Genomic DNA, 20,750 nt, shown 5'->3' on the forward strand with positions numbered 1-20,750 from the left:
CCTGTTGGTAGATTTCAAGTTTAACTGCCCCAACGAGGAGTTGAATTAAGTTCATGTGAAGAAACAATATAATTTGTGGCTGTGTTAAAATTAGACTTAGATGGTACAGAACTCACAAATTACTCTTCACTACTTCAAGCTAAAATTCATTGACCACTGTTTCACTGAGCCTTGGGAAGTTTATCATGTTTAAAGCTGGATCCAGTCCATTTTGAGTGCTCTTGTAGTGCTTTTAGAGACTTTTGGTCTGGAAGCTGAAAAATGAGCTCGTTCTGTGCCATGAGGTGACCTGGAAGCAAAACCATCAGGGTTGCTTGGGTTTGCATGGTTCACATCTTAATTCCAGGTTTGCAAGGTGCCATGTGGAAAGCAAGGCATGTTTGTGGCTGGGGACAAAATGCTGGATTGGAGAAACATTTAAAATATATATATTTAAGTTGGATTTCTCCCTAGCATCCACTTTTGAACTCCCTTTCAACTGTGCCTTGCTACAAACTTTAATTAGTCGTAACCTTTTTTCAGTCTTGTCATTCTGCATTTTGCAAAATGCTCTGGCTTGTGGAGCAGCTGTGTGGCCAGGGGCCGTGGGCAGTGACCTGCAGTCTGTGTCAGGACCATCCTCTGGGATGTAACTCAAGGTACAGATGTTGCAGTTGGTGAGATGAGGTTGGCTGCCATCTGGAAGGTGGCCATCTGCTCCCTCCTGCAGCAGCAGAGCACCACGCTTTTGGGGGCCTCTGCCCCTTCCTGTCACAACCTGAGTCAAGACAATTCAGAATTGCCTCTTTGAAGCCTGATTTGGGAATATTGGCCAGCCAAGTGCTTGGCACTTAGAGAAGTAAGGGGTTAGGAAGGGAGAAACTAATACTTCTAGACAAGATTTAGAAATTACCTGTATGAAAGGACTTTAGTCAAGCAATGGAGACCTAAGGTATGCAGCTGAGGTCTGGAAATGTAGGAGCAACCATGGAGCAAAGGGAGATGCAGCTTGCCATGCTGATAAAAAACAGGTAGAAATGTCCCACTGGAGCATGGAGCTTGCTATTATTTTGCTAATGCTTTGGGAAATATATGGAATCTCTACTACATGAAAAGAGAACTGTGGATAGAGGGACTGGAGGATGAAGCAATTAGGTCCCTTTAAGGAAAACCTTTCTACTTCCAGTCCAAGGAGGTTGAAAAGAAGGCAAAAATATTGCAAGACTTGTATTTTTGGTGTCAGTCCTGCACAGCCAGACCTCCTATATTTGCTGGAGTGTCAGCTCTGGCTTTGGCCAGTCAGATTTGTGATCAGCATCTGTGCTGACCTGTAGGTTCACACCCTTCCACACTCTTGCAGTTCAGTCTTCAGCCTGAAACCTGGGACTGTTATCAACCAGACAGGTCTAGGTAGTTAGCATGATGTCATGTCTCCTCATCAGTTTATGGAGCAGGGCTGAAATTTATGGCCATAAATATTTTAAATTGTTTTTGTTTGGCTTCTTGGGGAGAAGCATTTCCATGGGTGAGAGGTTGTTTTGTGAGAGGCTCTGCTGTATGACACATCATATGGATGGTTTCAGTACATGGGGGGCTTGTACCCCTTCAGTGTCATAGGTTGGAATTGTTAAAGGCACTTAACAGCTTTACAGATTCTTGTTTAATTACTGGTCATTATTCTGAAGTGGATGACTCATTTAGCCTGCAGTGATGGGAGGTGTTCTGGCCCTCTATATAATTCTACACATACGTATTTTTGCTCCTAAGCGCCACAAAAATGTCTGTTTTCCTCTTGTATGTCTAATTTCCTGGGGTAATACTCAGAAAATGGATCTGAAAGGGGCTATGGAATGAGAAAGGGGATGTTGGGAACAAATTTGCATCCATCTGGATGGCTCTTGGTGCGCACCTGAACTCTGCCATTCAGTTCTCACCTGAAAGGGTATGTAATACTGTAATAAATTAACCATCTATTAGTCCATTCTTCTATATTGGTATTTCAGATCAGAAAACAGGCAGGACAATGTGAAATTTGGTGTTTAACAATGGTCCGATGTGGTAAAGTGTTAAAATTAATGTTTAAACCTGTTCTGGATTAGCTGTCATCAGCTTTTCTTCCCTCAGCTGAGGCTGTGTGTCTTTCACTGTGACCTTCTGTGTGTCCTGGTGAAGGCCCATTGCAGAAGTAGGGAATTTGAATTTACCAGTCTGTATCACTTGGTCTTGTTGCATGGAGATCTAAATAAATTTGCATTGATCTCAATAAATGGGGATGTTTTGAACCTTGACTTTCTAATGCTTCACAGTTGGATGTTTTTTCCCTGCTTTGTCAAGGAGGATGACTGTCGTAAGACCATGAGCTGATTACTCCCTGTATTAGATAATCATTTCTTAATGTGGGAGGGATATTAAGAAGAATAGATGTGAGTGCTCTTGGAAAACTCTTTATGGAATAAGGTTTAAGCACTGCTGTTAATAGGATGCACATTCCTTTTCATGCTGAGTCAGGCAGAGCTTGGCTAAATATCCAAGACAAAAATCAAGGAGGTCTTAGACACACTTGCAAAACATGTGGTGACTCTGCTGTCTTTAAAAATTGTCACTATTGCTGTGATTGTGTTGTCACCTCTGGATTTTAGGTGGGCATTAGCTGGAGTTTAATTAAAGATTAGCCCTACTTCCATCTAGACCTGTCTCTGAAGTACCTCGTTGTTCCCCCACATCATGTGTTTGTCTTATGACAGTGCCAGTGGCAAATAATTATGAGTTTGACCTAAAATTTAAAAAAAGCCCTGCCTGTTTTAAGTGTCCGTGTCAGTGGTAGAGGCTGCTGGGTGCAGGGAACAGAGGGAGGAGAAGTGGAGGTGCAGGAGGGACATTGGGTGTCCTGATGGAGAGGCACTGCATCATTTACAGTCTAATCCTGGCTTTTCTTGGGAGAAGCCTCAGTCATCATTAGATGACTGAATGAATGAAAAGCTAATTTGATGGATGGAGGCTTTTTCCTATCAGTGCCATTTTAAAAAGAATCCAGAGGGTTTTGGGGGGGGGCTGTTCAAGTTTGTTGAAGTCTCTTCAGTATGGAAAAATAGGGACTTAGGAATTAGACTTAGCCTTAGAGTAAGATAAGGTGTTGTGAAAGTATTTTTAGGGATTATTTTTTGTTTGGTTGGGGTTTTTTGGTTGTACAAGCTTTTTCTGGATTATGTAACTGAAGTGAGGACAAGATGCTACAACTCTAGTTTTTATTTTATGGGGTGCTCTGAAGGATAATCTGGAGGATGTTTGTGAGGGGAGTGGTAATAGTAGGAGGATAGAAATACTGAATTTATTTAAAAAAAAATTCTTAGTATTCTAAATCTTCTTTTAATTGTGTAAGTATTTAAAAACATTCAGGTTGATTTGTAATGGTATATTCTCAATGGTTTGTTTTTCTAATGTTGTTTGGTGAACTCTAGAATGAGTTACTGTGATTCCCAGCAGCTCTTCATTGAAACTTTTCCCCCAATAAAGTATTTTTAAGATGCTTTCATTGTGAAAGTCCTTGAAGTTAAGATGAAATCTATTTTTTTTTTTTTAAGTTTTCTCCTGTGTTGGCATATGAATGTGGTTTTGCCCTAGTGGCACTTCCCCATTTCGAATTATTTTTTACCTCTGCATATTATGTGATTTCTTGTTCAAGTGAATGACAAGATGATGTATGACACACTTGAGATGGTATTGAGCAGAGTATAGTTGGAAAATTGCAGTGATAATTTTCTTTTTACATCTCAAACTTACATGCCATTGAGGGAAAAAAAAAAAAAGTGTAATATCAACTCAACAAAAAGCATAAGGGGAAACCTAGAAAAATTACAGGGAAATTTCCATAACAGATACACAAGTAGTGCTGCTTTAATAATGATTTCCTGTCGTGAACTATTTTTATCATTTGCCAGCTCTCTGACGTGGCATTCTATTTAACATTTTTGAGAGCCATGTTTTAATCAGATTAAGCTCAAGGAAACCGATAGGTATCTGTTTGGCTCATGACTTGTGCTTCTGTTTCTGATTTAGTCACAAGACTATTGTTGCTGGAATCTTTTAAACCCCATTTTGCTTCCACTTGCAGCCGGTGTGTGAGCCTGGAGGTTGAGTGCCAGGGATTTTCATGATATAAACACAGAGGGCTCGTTATGGAATTATTTTGTAAATTAAAGAAGACTGGTACAAACTGTGTCTTTTTCCTCATGTGATTAAATGACTGAAAATAACCATCTATTTTTAGTTTCAGGTGCAGTAATGTTTCTTAGGAACAAACTCACTCAAAGCAGTTTGCTAGGAGAGGCTGACCATGAGCAGTTCTGGATTCTGAACCACTTAAGGAAAGCAAAATTCCTTAATAAATGTGAATATTCTTGTGTCATTTTATATAGTGTGCAAGAAAATGATGCTTTTCATGCAAGAGATAAAGTAAGAATAAAATAGAAACACCTATATTTTTGACTTTGATACTTTCATATTTTTCAGTCATTTTATTAAATGAAAGACAGCAGAAAAGTTTCTAAGCAAAACTCCTGTGGTCTCCAATACTAACCACATCCTGCAAATTTAGAAAATAAGAAAAAAAGAAAAGGTGCTGCATAACATTTGGAAACGTGGTTGTGCTTAAATATTAGTGAATTTAGCACCTCATTTGGTGGTCTCAGCATCTTGGAGTATGGGGGAGGACCAGCAGCCTGACTTTTAAAAAGCTCTGTCTATCCATGTTTTCCTAATTTCCAGAGCAAAAAAACCCCATGTATTACATTTCTAATGACCTCTTTTGTCTGTTGCAAATGCAGAGAGATTGTATTCAACAGCTTGGTTTGTGTGGTGTCTTCCTGCAGTGTATTATTTATTTGGTTGACGTGTTCGAAAACTGCGAGCGTAAGAATTAATAAAGGTTATTAGTTACTTTCCATAATAAAATTAGCTGACCTTTAAGAGCATTATAAAGGGGCTGTCTAAGTGGAAAAATGACAGAGTGCAGTTTTATTCTGGTAGCCATTTCAATTACTAAATCTTACAGTCACAATATAGAAACTACGCGTGGTGATTAAATGTGGCTCTTGACTGTATATTTGCAGACAACAATGAAATAAGTGGAATTTTTGTGTTCAAGACAGAATTTAACCCCTCAGTTACAGTTTCGCCCACATCTTGTATTTGGTTCCATTTGAACAACACAGGAAAAAAAAAACCAACCAAAACCAAAGAAAATGCAACTTAATTTTCTAAAATCAAATGTCCTTTGGAAGCGGCAGCGCCAGGGGTTTGCTGTGGTTTTTCCGGAGCATGATGATGTGCAGATTCCTGGAGCAGCCTGACTTGGGTCTCTGTCAAACTACTCTCTGTATCTGGGCACACGCAGCTCACTCAGTCAGCCTGATAGCCTTTAGTCATCTCAATTTATCTGCCAGTTTAAAGGGAGACTTGCCATCCAATCCAGTATTGGAACGTGAAGTGCACCCACCCACCTGTATTTTTAAGTTGGGGACGGGATGCGCCTCATTTCCAAAGTAGCTGGTACAGCAAACTTCCTTAATTTTATTTTCTTTGTACTGAATAATGACATTTTTAGCTGTGCTGTTATCTAGAAGAGATTTTATAAAGGCTTTAATCTGTATTATTATTTTTGAAACATGATAGTCTATATAATGATGATAATATGGTTTGGATTTCAGGTGAGCTTCAGATTTGCTTGTGCTGGTGCATTGTACTTTTTCAATTTTTGACTAGGTCTTATAACATTTGTTGAAATCCTTACAAGATATTCATCTATTTGTAGCATCATATAGGTCTGGCTCCCCATCTGTCTCTGTTTTTCATGACAACGAGGCTCTGGTACATTTTTTTTTAATTTTAGTTCTTATTCATTGAAGCCCACTGTAATGCTGTTTCTGTCTTAGCTGTTTGTCCAGTAGGTTTTATTGATCGTTTGGGATAAAATAAAAGATTTATTCGTAGGACAAGTATCAACCAGCTATCAGTGAATTCAGTTTAGTTAGGTTAGTTTTTCTACCTTATGAAAAGGAATGTAATCAGAATCCATTTATGTGCTATTAAATAAATAAATAAATTACTAACTTTAATGTAGTGCCAAAAGCTAAGAAATATTGGGGAAGAAAAGTTCTTAACTGAATTATTTTCTGCTAGGCCATATTTCTTAAGGGTCTCATAGAGCTTTTTATATTTTAAAAGTAAGAGTATGAATCTAAGGTTCAGATTCCCTCCAAATAAATCCTTATTTAACAGGATATCCCTGAGATTTTTTTTCTTTTCCTCCCCTCTTTTTGTTGGGTTTGGGTTTTTTTTTTTTTCCTTCCCTTTTTCACCATTGGCAAGGCTGACTGAAACAGTCTCATCTGGTTTAAGTAAAAAATCTTTGCATTACTTGGCGGTGGTTTCTTTTGTACGTGGTGCTTAGAGCTCCTTGAAGCTGGAGCGCACAGGAAATGCAAATCATGCAAATCATCCTCGCGCTGACGATGTACAGTGGCGTGATTGAGCAGCAGTACGTATGGCTCGTGGGCTGACCACATGAAAGGGCTCATTTAAAGACCAGATGAGCCCAAGCTGGCTTAAGTTAGACTATGTGTGAGCTTCAAAGCTTATAGAATAGCATCCTTTTTAAAAATAAATTTATTTTATTAATAACACCTGCGCCGAGTTCTTAAACAGTGAGAACATGTATAGATGAACGTTACATTGAGTAACAGGCCATGCTTAAATCAGAAGGGCAATATTGTTGGGTTTAGGGGTTTTTTTGTGTGGGTTTTTGTTGCCTTTTTTTTTTTTTTTTTTGTGGAAATTCAGGTATGCATTCATATGGGGGGAAGGTGACCGCAGTCTAATGCACTGCAAAAAAAGTCCAGTTTGTGTTTGGTGTACATAAACCCCAACTCTTTTCTGCCTTTCAGGTAAAAATGAAAATAAATGGAAGATAAAAGGGAGATTTTCCTGTGCAGCAGGGTTAAGAACAGGCTTTCTGTAAGTGCTTTTGAGTGCTGAGAAGAGTGAGGTTGATTGCTGGCTGCTTCGAATTTCTTGGTAACTGAGGGAAAAAATCCTGCATATTATTTTTCATACTTCTCAACAGCTTTTTCAGTAGTTTCAGGGCTTTATCCTTCCAATAAAACTGAGCCCTTGTGCTGTTGACTCTGGACCTTGAAGATGGTTGGGAGAGGAGCTCTGTTGCGGGGGGACACTGGGTTTCATCAGCAACCCTTGAGATGGACCTATGGACACAACCTGAGTAAAGTCACAGGGCAAAAATACTGGTAGAATAATAACCATTTTTTCATATTAATCTGGCAACAAAAAGAGTGGCTGGATAGGTAACAGTGTCCTTAAAAATATTCTTACCTTTGGTAGTATCAACATGGGTGGCTCTCTTCCTTGTAGTGAGAGTCTTATTTCTTACAAGTCTTTTTTGTTTTATTCAGTCCTCATTCGCTTTCCTTTGGATGTTTTAAAAAGTTGAGATCCATTCAAATAATGTAACATGACACAAAGCTGGAAAATGTCAATCTTGGACTGTTTCTGTGTCATCTTGTTTAATTTTTACTTGAAACAGTAGCCCTGAGGAGGTCTGCGGTGGGACTGGGCAGGACACTGCACTCCATCACCCTGACGGATGTAATTCTGGCTTGATTTTTTTTTTCACCAGTTCTTTGCTCCTTCATTTTGTTCTTTCTGCTAATACACAGGAACAAGAGAGAAGGAAAAAATGAATTTTTAATATTTTATCTACCAGATTGTACTTTATCATCAAGTCAATTCACAGGTCCTGGAACAGGAGATGGGAACATTTCCCACATTTTATTTTTTCCCCCTCCCATTCTTTTAAACATTAATTTTATTCTTCTCTTTAATTTCATATATAAAGCCAAGGGGAACATTTCACCCCTTCCATGTACCTGCAGGCTGGGGCAGCTCCCACTGTGCTGAGCACATATGAGTGGGGTCATTTGGCTTAGCAGGGAGTTTTAGGTTCAGTTGGGGCTGAAATATTAAAGTTCCTTCCTTCTGTATGGTTTGTTCATATATTTATTTATTTTAAAGGAGAAAAAAAAGGTGGTTGAAGGGATGGCATCCCGAAAGGGAAAGGAATATTTGAAATAAATACTGTTTTTCTAAACCTGTGATCCTTTACAGGGAAAATTTGTGAGACTTCTGGGCAGGTGTTTATACATCCAGCACAAAGTTTGTATTTTAATAGAAGAAGCATTTTAAATCAAAGATAATATTAAAATATCTTTTATACTCTGTGTAAGAAATACCAAGATGCAGGAGCTAACAGAGAAAGCAGAAAAGAAATTTTACTACTTGTATCTATAATAATTTAATATAATTTAATATCCATTTCAGTGTTTGACAAGAAGTAAAGATTACTTAAATATTTCTACCTAGGAGCACAGGGCTGTATAAAGATCTTTGAATTTTCAAGGTAATTTGTTTCTTCCAGCAATATAAAGAGATATATACAGAAAATTAATCCCATATGATTGTACAGCTACCATTGCTCCAGAACTTTTTGGAAATACTTTCCAAAGAACATCTCCAGTCATCTTGACAAACAGCTTGAGTCAAGTTTCCTTTTCAGGAGCTCCTGAAAGGTTTTATGTGCAGTTCAAAGGCATTGCTGGAAAAATGGTGTTGTTTGGAGACCTTTACCAAAAACTACTTTACTTTGCTCAGCCTTTGCAGATATGAAATCTCCTTGCCCAGCCATCTTGAACAGATTTTTAGGTTTCTGTCACGGAGAGATGCGCAATCTTTTTTCAATAACAAATTAGCTCTTGTCAACAGTTTTCCTGGCCACAGTTTAAATAGCTCAATTCAGAATGTTTCATAGCTTTTTGGTGGATTTTGGTAGAAAATATGTGCGTATATAGTATTTATGCTTTGTGTATCTGCATGTGCACGCATGCAGACATCTGTGCACGTACATCTCTCTGGGAGTGAAGATCTGAGATCTGAAAATGCTGAATCACTCTGTGTGCTCTCACTAAGATAATATTTTGGGAAACTAGTCAGGTGCTGTGGTGAGCAGGGTCCATAAGATACATAAAAACTTACATGATCTTACATGAGCTGATTAAATCACTAGACCATGACATTCACTTATCTTCAGCTCTGGCTTGGGCTCCTGACTTCTCACTGGTTCACTTGGTGGCCCTTGATAAACAAGCCTTGGCCTCAGTTTCTTATTCTTAAAGATTAGAAAGCGTGTGATGTGGTGTTCTGACTTTTTAACATATGATTTTAACCCCAGAGGCAGATATATCTCTTTCATTTTCTGGGGTAGTAATGGGAATTTAGCACTGGATGCTTTTTTTAATGATAAAAAAAATTCTGAAATGATAGCTGCGTGTGAGATTTGTTGGGAAAGCATGATTTGTGAAATATATGGAAGCCTAGAAGTATTTTTATCAAGTTATTTTATTATTGGATTTTTGCATGTGGGGAAATACCAGCATCTTGCAGTGTTGAGGTATGGGTTGCTCTCTCAAGGGTCAGATCTGTGTTGTGTAAATTGACCAAACATGACTGTAAATGTCTAATGTCATTGTTAACCCTGCAAAACTCTCAGCCAGGAGCTGAAGAAGAAAAATGGGCAAAAGGCTTAATTTCCATGGTTGTTAAATTCTCTCATGAGATTGACATATTCTCTTTTTCTTTGAGTTCTCTCCTGTTTGTGTCAGCTGTTGCATCGTCCCTTACATCCCATGTCAGGAGCTCCAAGCTGCAGAGCTTGAGATCCTTTATTTCTTTTTCTTTCCCTGGTTGCATTATAAATAAAAACCCTGTTATGATAACATGTGAAATAAAATGGTAGAACATCAGTATAGATTATCCTTAAAATCATGTTATGGAAATGGAAATAAAGCAGCTTATGGTATATGCCAGGCATGATGCAAGTGATATTAAATAAATATATGACTGAAGGGTTCCATTCATTCCAAATGCTCCCCTTTGTGATCTTTAGCCATGTTTGTAGAGAAACCTTTCTTAAAGCACTTAAAGCTTAATTCAGAACAGACAAAACAATTATCTTTTGAAAGTCTGATGAAATATGTTTGGCAGCTTTTGAATTTAGGCGAGTGTTTGTCTCACTTCTTTGAAATCTCACTTCAGTCGGTCGCTCAGCCATTTCAGTGCAATCCTTCAAATCTGGTAGCGAGTGTGGGCTCTGCTGAGTTACAGAAATGTTCTAATCAGAAAGTGGAGGGGCTCAAAATAGTGTGCAGTACACAAAACTTGACATTTTCCTTATTGATGTGCTTTTGGATATCGGTCTACCTGCTGTCCCTGTGTTTTTGATGAAGTGTTGGTTGATAAATCACTGTAGGAAGGAGCTTGTCTCTCCAAAGACAGGTCTGGAGACCCTTAAGCATTAAATTATTTTAATTTCTTGGGGAACAGAAGTGTCACTTTATTTTCTCTGAGTAGCAATGATGAAGGTTTATGCACCACTGTGTAACTGTTTCTCATAGGAAGAGATGGCAGAAGACTGACACTGCACAATGTATTTTTATAGTCGAACTGTGTCATGAACATGGAACAGAAATATTTAAATTGTGGATCTGATTGCCACTTTGCTGAGCACATGGAATAGTTTGCTTAGATTATATTACAGCAGAAAAGTTGTGGCAGCAACAAATATTCTAGAAGTGTGAAGGGCATTTGGGAGAAATACATATTTCCCCTTCATTTCTTTGGTAATATTTGATAAAAATACCTTTTTTTTTTAATACATGTATACAGAGGACTTTGTGAATTCACTTTGTGAATATATATTAAAAATCACTAAGTTATTCCTAATGTTCTGTAGTGCTGCCTGCTCCTGACAAACATCTGATACGGATCATATGCCTCTAAAAAGAGAAGTTCCTCGAGCAAAATATCCTCATGAAAACAGGTTGGAGACACTCACATTCTCTCGCTCGCTCTCACTCACATGTTACATTTTGGCACGTTGTAGGAGCAGGTAGCATATCTACTACCTGCTGTTGAAAGTGTTGAAGATACTGAATTATTTATTCCATCTTCTGCACTATCCAAACTCGTTTTGGGTAGTTTGACACATCTCGGTCTTCCATATGGATACTTCATGGTGACAGAGTTGCCAGCTGCTCAGGTTTTATGACAGTCTGAGTTTTTTCGAGGACTGTATTAGTTTTCTGGGAAGAATCCTGCTTTTCCTGAGGGTCCCCATTCTTAGGCAGTAGTTATGCCTTGGGTTGATGCTTTGGAGTGGGAGTTTTTTAGGAAAATCAGCTGAGAGAGTCCGTAAAAATAATTTTTAAAGGACTTCTTGTTCATGGATTGTGTGAGATTAAATCAGAGCTGTGGGATATTAGAAAAATGTGAAAGCCATTTGCTAAGAAAGTTAAGTTTCTTTTAGTCATAGTCTTCAAATTCCTTAAAAAAAAAAAAGTATTTGGATGTCAAGGTGTGTAAAGGAGCATAAAAAGCAGTCTGGAATACGTTGGAAAACAGGATTTTACATTTACTTGAAATGTAACACTAAACAATCAGCAAAGTTTCCCCGTGCCAGGGGGTTGGAACTTGATGGTGTGTAAAGTCCCTTCCAACCCAAACTATTCTGAGATTCCATGATTTTCTCTGCAGTTGTGCAAAGTGAGCGGGTCTTCTGTGGTTTTAAAATACAGAATTTGTAAACCTGAAAATTGGGGGAAGATTTGAGTTTTCACTTTTCCAAAACTTACTAAAATAATGGAAAATGAGTTCCACTCGTTTGTTGTTCTCCTTTACACAAGCATCTCTTGATGCAAACCTTTTACAAGGGAAGCCCTGAGTGCTGAGGTGGGTCTGTGCTGTGCTGGGTCTGATTCCCTTTCTGTGGGGTAGATCGGCCTTGCTTGCAGTGGATTCATTTATCCATGGTGTTGCCTGTTTGCTCTGTGCCATCCTGGATCCAGGCTGACACCAGGAGATGTGAAGTCAGGATGCTCAAAGCTTGCTGTTCAGATTAAGAAGTGTAGTTACTTGTAGCCCTAGGACTTCTCCGTGCTGCTACAACCCCTTGGCCATATTGCCTTGTTCATGCCAAGCATTTGACATATTTGGCTTCTCTCCAGAGTTGGACGGATAAGATACCAAATTAAATTAATTTGCAGCCTTACAACCAATAAATAATGCTGCTTAAATGTTACCTAATTGAGTAGAACATCAGTTTTGCAAGCATTTTTCTTTTAAAATGTCATTTCATTATACATCCCTGCATCCTGTATATTTACCTGTGGTGAATTTTTGGTCTTCAGTCACTATGTCCTCTATTTATCTTGCTTCCTACTTTTTCTTTACTCCATCACAGCATCTGTTTGAGCAGGGTTAATCTGTCCATCTCATACAAACCACCCAGCAATAGCTACTTTTCACTAGTGGGTTGTTCTGATTTGCTTATTCTCTGCTCTGATAAAATTCCTTTGCTTCTCTGTTTGTTTGCTGATGGAATTTGAGCGAGGAGGACAGTGTGGACTCATGCTTTCTTCTTCCCCCCATCACCGCAGCTCTGACTGCTTGGTCCTGACCTCTCCCTTCGTGGGAACAGAGAGGCCGATGTAGCCCATGGTGAACAATCTGGCCACTAAAGTAAGAATGTGCATCTGTCAGTAATTAATTGAAGCCAAATTTAATTACAAATCAGGGAAAAAAATAGTACCACACACACTTAATAAAACTCAAGAAGCTTCAGTGTCGTTGCCTGAAAAGCAAAGCAGTTCAAACAGAATACACCCCCCTCCAAAGTCTGCTCTGAGAGAGTCTCTTTCAAGCTTACTTCTTGATATTACATAGAGAAGTAATTTTGATTCACAGTTTTCACATGGGTTTTGATACCTTTTTTGAGTTAAATGTCATAAAAAATAGTAGAAAGGTGTTTGAGACTGGTTCTTAATTGTGTGGACTAAGGATCTGGCCTGGAATTTTGTTTGAGATTCGATTCCAGTAGATAAATACTCTGATTAGCCAGCTGAAATAAAGAATCAGAGGGGTAAGGAGGAATTGTGAGAGTGCCCAAATGATTTGCAAATTAAAAAATGTATTTCTGTAACTTTTAAATCTTTGAAATGGTGTATTTTAAAATAAAAATACATAAAAAGAAGGATTGGCAGTATGAGTTGAAACCAAGCTTTTCCTTCCTGCTTTATTTTAGCATACAAGGCAACTCCCAAATCCTAAATATTGAACTGGTAGCAGCCATGAATATTTATTACTGTACTGTATGTACATATAGCAATTACAGCAAGAGGAAAAAATATTTTTCTTTACAATTAATATTTGTAAACGTTTATGAAAGTACATAGAAATAAATAAGACAAACACATGGCCTAATTAAGATGAAAGGCATGACAACCCTTGTGATTTGTTCTGAAAAATAGAGACCATTAAAATAGTAAGACTTAATTATTTCTGTAAACATTGCAAATTATCTTTATCTACAAAAACCTTAATTTATGAGTTAAAATATCTATAAGCATTTTTTGACATTTGTACATTCCATGTCAAAAATTATTGTTAATTTATTATTTATTATAGTGTCTACTGTCACATATTACCACTTATTAGTATTTATTGTTCAGAAATTCAGTGTTGTCTATTGTGTAATGGGAAAAGGAAAAACATTTTATATGCAGTTGTAATTTGTGTGTTCTTGGGCTAGTGATAAAAATGCAGCTTCTGTAAGTTGATCATATAAAAATGTGTGTAATAACAAACAAAAGTAACTGGTTTGTTAAGATTGCAGGCATTAACAGTGCTATTTGAGACACAGTTTACATTTAAAAGGTAACTTAAAGCCAAATGTATGGACTTAGCTAATTGTTGGGTTGAAATCAAGGAAAACTGTGTGATGGAGGAACCCTGACCACAAGGTTTGATCTGGAGGCGCTGGGAGCCTCTGTCACCTTTGGGGCCCTTGTTTCTCCAGGTGGACGTGTCTGTGGTCAAACCTCTTGCCTTTGCATTGGCCTTTAATGGGGCAACATAGGGCAGAATGATTTGGATAAAATATTGTGCAATCCAGAAATAAAGACTCAGGATGGTTTGGGTTGGACGGGACCTTAAAGTCATCCCATTCCACCCCTGCCATGGGCAGGGACACGTTCCACTGTCCCAGGTTGCTCCAAGCCCTGTCCAGCCTGGCCTTGGATACTGCCAGGGATCCAGGAGCAGCCCCAGCTTCTCTGGGCACCCTGTGCCAGGGCCTCACTGGTTCAATCAGTGCCATCTACTGAACTGTATTATTTTAGTATTTATTTTAGCCTTTTCCCCTAAAAGGCTCATATTTGTAGCCATGTCCAAATGTTAGTCTGTTTTATTGCAGTACTGCTCCTGGAGGATGAAGAGTGCTCGTAGCTCTTTTCTGGGCTGCCAGATCTTCAATCATAAACTCATTTTACTGTGGATGTAGTTGTTTTGCAGCAGAGAATTGTGGCTTTGGATTTTATTTGTGGAGCAGGAGAGTCCCTGCTGCTGCAGGATTGCATCCTACAGCAATTCCCCTTTTCCAGGGACAGCTGGGTTACCTGTACTGCCACACAAATAGTGGCCACGTTTCTCTGTCCTCCATGCAGAGCTCCTGCCAGGCTGAGGAACATTCCACTACAAATCAGGTGCTGTTTGAAACTTGCTTTGTTCTGTAAGCCTGGCGGATCGGAGAGCTCAGCCTGCATATCCATAGATACATAAATATGCCCTGTGTGGTCTCCCAAGGGGAAGGCAAAATGTGTTTTTAGTTAAGTTGCATGGGAATTTAATTGAAAGATTTAGGGCAATGCCATAAAAGAGTAAATCATGGCTGCGTGACACAAAGAAGATTTATAAAGCCAAATAAAAATACTTTAGCACCTTCACTATTATAATTTGCTTGATATAAGTGGAAACCCGTATTAGTCATTTTGTCTGCTGGTAATTTAAAAAAAAAAAAAAAGGGCCTTTAGATTTTACTGACTTTCAGTTGTTTGGTGTGAAATAATGGGGAAGACAGTAGCAAAGGGCAGAGAATTCTGTGGACGTGTCACATCTCTGAACCTGCAAGTGCACTCAGCTTCTGTCCCAGGAATATTTATTTTAGGTAAGCACATGCTTAACTAATTTCACACAAGCAGCTCCTCAGAAGGACTGTGAACTGATTCAGAAGAAGCACAAGCATGGCTTTAGACTGCAGTTTATGTGGATGGTGGCCCTGAAATCTGGCCAGTCTCCAAGGCAGTGGGGCTACTGCACGTGGTATGGTCCTGTTCTGTGCAAGAAGGTCACTTGTCACACAGCAAAATGCTCAGGGATGTTTTGGAGAGGAGAGCTGGGGGCAGAGCTTTAGGAATGTGACCTTCAGCACAGGTTTAGTGAGGATTCACTCACTGTATTTATTGGAGAGCACTGTATATATTAAATGCTGCAGTGTTGATAGGTCTCGATAAGGACACCATAATAGCAGCTGAATTGTAGGGGGTTTTGTGAGATGGTAAGTTAATGATGTAGCTGTTAATTTGAATTTAGCAGACGTTTTAAATATAGGTTTCTCTTACAGAGACAAAAGTTGCAATTTAAAGCTCTTTGGTGGTCTAAAAACAGCTTAATTCTCTAGTAGCATGGTAATAAGTACTAATCCAGCTTATACAGTGATTGTAGTATGTCATGTTTGTGAAAGATTGCCTAACTCTGCTTTCTCTGGGTTTTATGTTAATTTTTTTAAATTAAACATAAAACCTTATAACATCTTTATGCTGAGATAAACTGTTCAATTTAACTTGTGCTCAAGCAGCAGCTGTCAGGAATTATCATGTTTTGAGCGTTCTTGCCATCACCTTGTGTCTCTACCTCCCGGATACACTCTGTGGGATGATAAAGCTCACCTTGTTAGGATTTATTACTTAAATAATAACCCGAGGTAAAATGAAAGTTGATGTCACACGGAATGACAACTGACATATATTTATGTCGCACGTTCCATTATAATAAACTTTCCTTTCTTCCCCTTGTAATAGGTGTTAAATGGAAATACACTCCAGCATATCCTCCAGTGCCCTGCGTGAGTCCATTAGCCACGAACGTGGCTGCTTTGTGGGCATGTTCACGGGGACTCGTGCTGTCAGGTGTTATTTAAGCTTGTAAAGCCAGGGAAATTGGTTAGTGCTGGTAGTTAGCAGCTTCTCTGCCAGTAAAGAAGCAGCCATGAGAATTTATCCCTCTCAGAGTCGGGATAAATTCTTCAAGTGCTGCAAAGTAATGGAAGTGAATCAAGGAGGGTGTTGCCTAATCAGTGGTTTTATTTTAATTCTTTTCCTTCCTGTAAGAAGCATAGACAATGTCATTTCAGGCTCTGCATCTGAATTTGCTAGTCATCACCACAGTTTTCTCTTGACACCAGTTTATTGTGCTGAGCTGGGCAGTGATAAGCGATCTGCTTGTTAGTTGAGTCTTATCACTTTCTGTTTACAGTGGAGAAAATTTAGATCTACCTCTTGCAAAGCTTTCCAAGTTTTCAGCCTTTTTTGCCATGCTAGAAGCCAGGCTCCATTGTGCTCTAATGATGCTATTGAATTCCTCCAGTTTGCCTAAGCCAAGACTGCAGACACTGTTTTTTTGCCTGTGGCTATAACCATCTTCTTTTTTTTTTCCCTCCTAATTATCCCATTGTTGATCTGAGCAAGTTAAGATGAGTCAGAGCTACATGGTTTTGTCCAAGCTTATTTCTTGGATCTGTTATTGTGCTCTCCATTGTCCTTTTCTCTCCAGTCAGTGTGTCAACCTTGGCACCTCCACTGTCTGGACTTCCCACCCTCACTCTGTGCTGGTTCCCCTGGTTTCAGTCCCAATGTGTTGTCTTTTTCCCCTTTCGTCCTTCAAACTCAGCCAGGTTCATCAATACCATCCTGTATCAGTTCTGGTTTTTTCCCTAACTCATGGCAGAAAATAATTTTTTGAAAAATCTGTAAAAATAACCTATGATGCAATCCAGAAATGGAGTCCTAGAATGGTTTGAGGTGGAAAGAACCTGAAAGCTCATCTTGTTCCCTTCCCCTGCCATGGCGGGGACACCTTCCACTATCCCAGGTTGCTCCAAGCACTGTCCAGCCTGGCCTTGGACACTTGCAGGGATCCAGGGTCGGCCACATCTTCTCTGAGCACCCTGTGCCAGGGCCTGCCCACCCTCACAGGGAACGATTAATTCCTTTATGTAATGTGAACCTATCCTTTTTTAGTAGGAAGCCATTCCCCCTTGTCCTGTCAGTAACCGAAATTTTTCCAAGCAACCATTTCATCTCATTTTTGCAGGTTTTGGGTTATGTTTTCTCCTGTTTGCATTTTTCTTTGTCACTCTGGTGCTGAGCCAGGATTTCACATCGCCCCCAGGAAGCTTTTCCTGTTCTGCTTTGAGCCTGGCACCCAGGTCATTATGAGGTCCAGAGGTCATTACTCACGGTGACAAATAAGTAATGGCTTACCTAAAACTATTTTTTCCTCCTAGTATGGCTTGTAGTAAACCTGAGCTCATATCTTAATTGGCATTCTGTGTGACAGGCCCTTTAGAACCATCAAACATTTGATGAACAAGGCAATAACAGTCATCTCTTACTTTCGTAAGCCTTTCAGATCAGCATTGACCCAGGTTGATGAAGATGGATACAGGATCTATGCCCTAGGAAGTGTTTGTTCTGTAGATACAGGTTATCTAAGAAGGGTGTAAGTTAGCAGAGATATGATATGATATATATGATCTAGATGGATGTTTGGGTGGATGTCATGAGTTTTAAGGCTGGCAGCCAGAATCAGGAGTTAGCACGTTAGTGATGTTAGTTTGGCAGTAATCTTGAACACAAAATTAATGTAAAATTAGAAAGAATGGGAATAACAGTAGGAAAAAAAAACCTTAAAAATTATTTTAGAAGAAGAAAACATTGCATAAATCAGTTCTGGATCTGAATTACTAAAATGGTGGACAGCAAAAAAACCCAAACAATTCAGAAACAGGCTGTGTTTAAAAGCAGTTTATTAAACTTAATATTCTATGGGCAGTAGATACCTGATCTCAATTCTTTCTTTTTTTTAAGTCCCCTGTGATAAGAAATACGAGACACAAATATCTGAGGCTCTTCAGCTCTCTGCAAGTTCAGGATTCACTTTGCTTGGAAGCAGAGCTAGCCAGGGGCCAGGAGATGCTCACATGCTTTTGGTGAAATGCAGTGCAATTTGCCAGTGGTTACAGTAGAGTCAGGATTTCGTATTACACATTTAAATACATTCATTTTCTGATAGCCTGGGAAGTTACACAAGGCTAAGATAGCAGCTTGTTAGTGGTGTTTTTGCCTGCTTTATCTAATTGAAGGATGTGTGCAGTGTTGTGGACTGTGAATAGCAGGAGTGCAGCGGCAGGACTGGGGTGCAAGGGTAGAAACAACATTTCATTATAGAGGATACCTAATAAAAATGTGAAAATAAAACAGAAAAAGGGTGGGGGAAAAAAAAGAAAAGCAGACCATACTAGATAAGTGCAGTGCATAAATCAAAAGGGTTTATGTCACAACATGAACATGTGCCATTCCTGCTCATATATTGAATTTCAGTAGTTGGTTGCATAAAGAAGTAAAATGTAATGAAACTGGCAAGCAAAGTATTCCCTAGCCAGCCTTATCTTTGTTCCATTTGTCCTTCAGATACAGCTTTTCTTGCCTTTTTCAATAAAATCCATCCCGCTTTTTTTTTTTTTTTTATTATTTTGCATCTCTCTGTAACTGAGCTGGGAAGACCGATGAGATTCGGTGCTTTTCTAGTTGGGTTCTTAGCAGCTGCTTTTTAAGAGATCAAAACTTCGAATGCTGCTACATGGTATTAAGGCTTAGCTATTGATGTGTCCCTATAGGGGTTATGTTTTTCTTGGGGGGGAGGGAGTGGGGAGCAGGGGAAGGGGTGACCCCTGCGAGCACGCTTGCTGGCAGTAAACACTGCTCTCCTTGTTTTCCAGGATCCTCTTTGCAAGCTCAGTGCTTAACCTGGCTGAACTCGCCGCCCTCCGCCCTGACCTTGGCAAATTGAAAAAGGTCCTCTACTTCCATGAGAACCAATTGGCATATCCTGTCCAGAAATGCCAGGAAAGGGATTTTCAGTATGGATACAACCAAATTCTTTCATGGTAGGTGTGGCTCGCACTGCTCCTCGTTATTTAAGGTGTCCTTCTCTCTACAGCATTGTAACCCTGAGGAGTCTTCTCCATATACTCTCTTTGTATTAATTATTTTCCTGTATTTATTTTGTATTGATTTTTTTTGTATTAATTATTTTGTATTAATGTTTTACAAGACTATGTGGTGTCAGGAAATGGGGGATCAACCTCAAATAGAAAGAGAGTTGGTTTAGATTGGATATAGGGAAGAAACTCTTCCCTGTTGGGCCAGTGAGGCCCTGGCACAGGGCCCCTGGTCCTGGATCCCTGGCAGTGTCCAAGGCCAGGCTGGATGGGGCTTGGAGCAACCTGGGACAGTGGGAGGTGTCCCATGGCAGGGGGTGGCCATGGGGCACCTCCCACTGGCTGAGCTTTTAGAGCCCCCCTTCCAACCCAGGTTATTCTGTGATTCTATGAAGGATGACCCTGTACCAAACTGAGGTACCGGCAGAGTTCTGAGGAGAGCTGGATAAAATCAGTGTGGCTGAGCCACTTTGCTCTAAAAAACCATCTCAGTTTATTGTATAAAGTCCACCAATGCTGCCATGGTGTACCCATTGTCGGTGGGATTGCTGACCTGTGCCTTGGCTGAAAGTGATGCTTTGTTTCACAAAGCTGCAGCTACTCAGCTCGTGCTTGGCCATAGCTTTTACTGCATCCAGCTGAAATTATGGAGAGGGTTTTAGGGAAATAAACAGAAATTAAAATGTACTGCAGCACTTTTCCTGTGAAGAGAGGGCAGTAAACATACCAGATAAATCCTTATATTTCTTTCATCTAGTATTCAGAAATTGTACTGTGCTAAAATACCCAGACGTTTTAAAGGCTGTGGTCCTTTATTGTTGCTAAAAACAAATGTATTTCTCGAATCTGAGTTAATGAAAGAAGTTAATAACAGCACCACTGAAGAGCTTTGTGGTTAGGCACTGCGCAGACCTAAGCGAAACAGCAAAACTCACTTGTTTTCAACTGAAATAAATTCATTTCCATGATCTTTCTCACCTCTCTCCTGGTGGAAGAATTATAAAGAATTGGGCTTGAGCTTTTTAAGGTGCAAGTTAAGCTTTTGCATCTTTATAATCTAAGGCAGTTATGTTGAAATTTCTCAATTAATGAGCTGTGTGTGCTCTGGCCATTCTGCAGCTGCCTCTTCCACAGTGTTTGCAACATGTTTCACTTACTGAGCTGTAAAGATGGGAAAGTGGAGTGAAAAAATTTTGAAAACAGTAGCAGCCATTTTCAGATGTTCTAACAAAAGGAAGTGTTTTCTGGCACTAGGAAAGGAATATTTTTTTGTATATATATTTTGCTTTATTGTGGCAGTTATTTTTCATACATCTGTTGTAAACTGACAAAGGTTTAGCCCTAAAATATGCATTTTAACTATCTTCTCTTATTAGATAAATAAAGATGATTTTTGTAGGTTACAGAATGGTTTGGGTTGGAAGAGACTCTCAAACCTACATCATTCCATCCCCTGTCATGGACAGGGACACCTTTCACTAGATCAGGTTTCTCCAAGCCCTTCCAACCTGGCTTTGGACACTTCCAGGGATGG

At 39.3% G+C, this 20,750-nt stretch overlaps 1 protein-coding gene across 12 annotated transcripts in view; it reads left to right on the top strand.

The window, feature by feature from the left end:
* Window positions 1-20,750, top strand: part of GTDC1 (glycosyltransferase like domain containing 1) — a 170,129-nt gene that overhangs the window by 64,963 nt on the left and 84,416 nt on the right. For 10 of the 12 annotated variants that reach the window (XR_009487292.1, XM_059852520.1, XM_059852521.1 and 7 more), the window contains one exon: window positions 18,995-19,162. Coding sequence is in view for 9 of the 12 variants with exons in the window: in XM_059852520.1 (XP_059708503.1) it covers window positions 18,995-19,162 (168 nt within the window). In the remaining 3 variants the exon portion in view is untranslated. Of the gene's footprint in view, window positions 1-6,920; window positions 6,991-10,837; window positions 10,925-18,994; window positions 19,163-20,750 lie in introns of all 12 variants that reach the window. The other 2 variants (XM_059852524.1, XM_059852531.1) reach the window with 2 other exon arrangements.

Source organism: Haemorhous mexicanus, chromosome 8, assembly GCF_027477595.1.
Source record: "Haemorhous mexicanus isolate bHaeMex1 chromosome 8, bHaeMex1.pri, whole genome shotgun sequence".
Lineage (NCBI taxonomy): Eukaryota > Metazoa > Chordata > Aves > Passeriformes > Fringillidae > Haemorhous > Haemorhous mexicanus.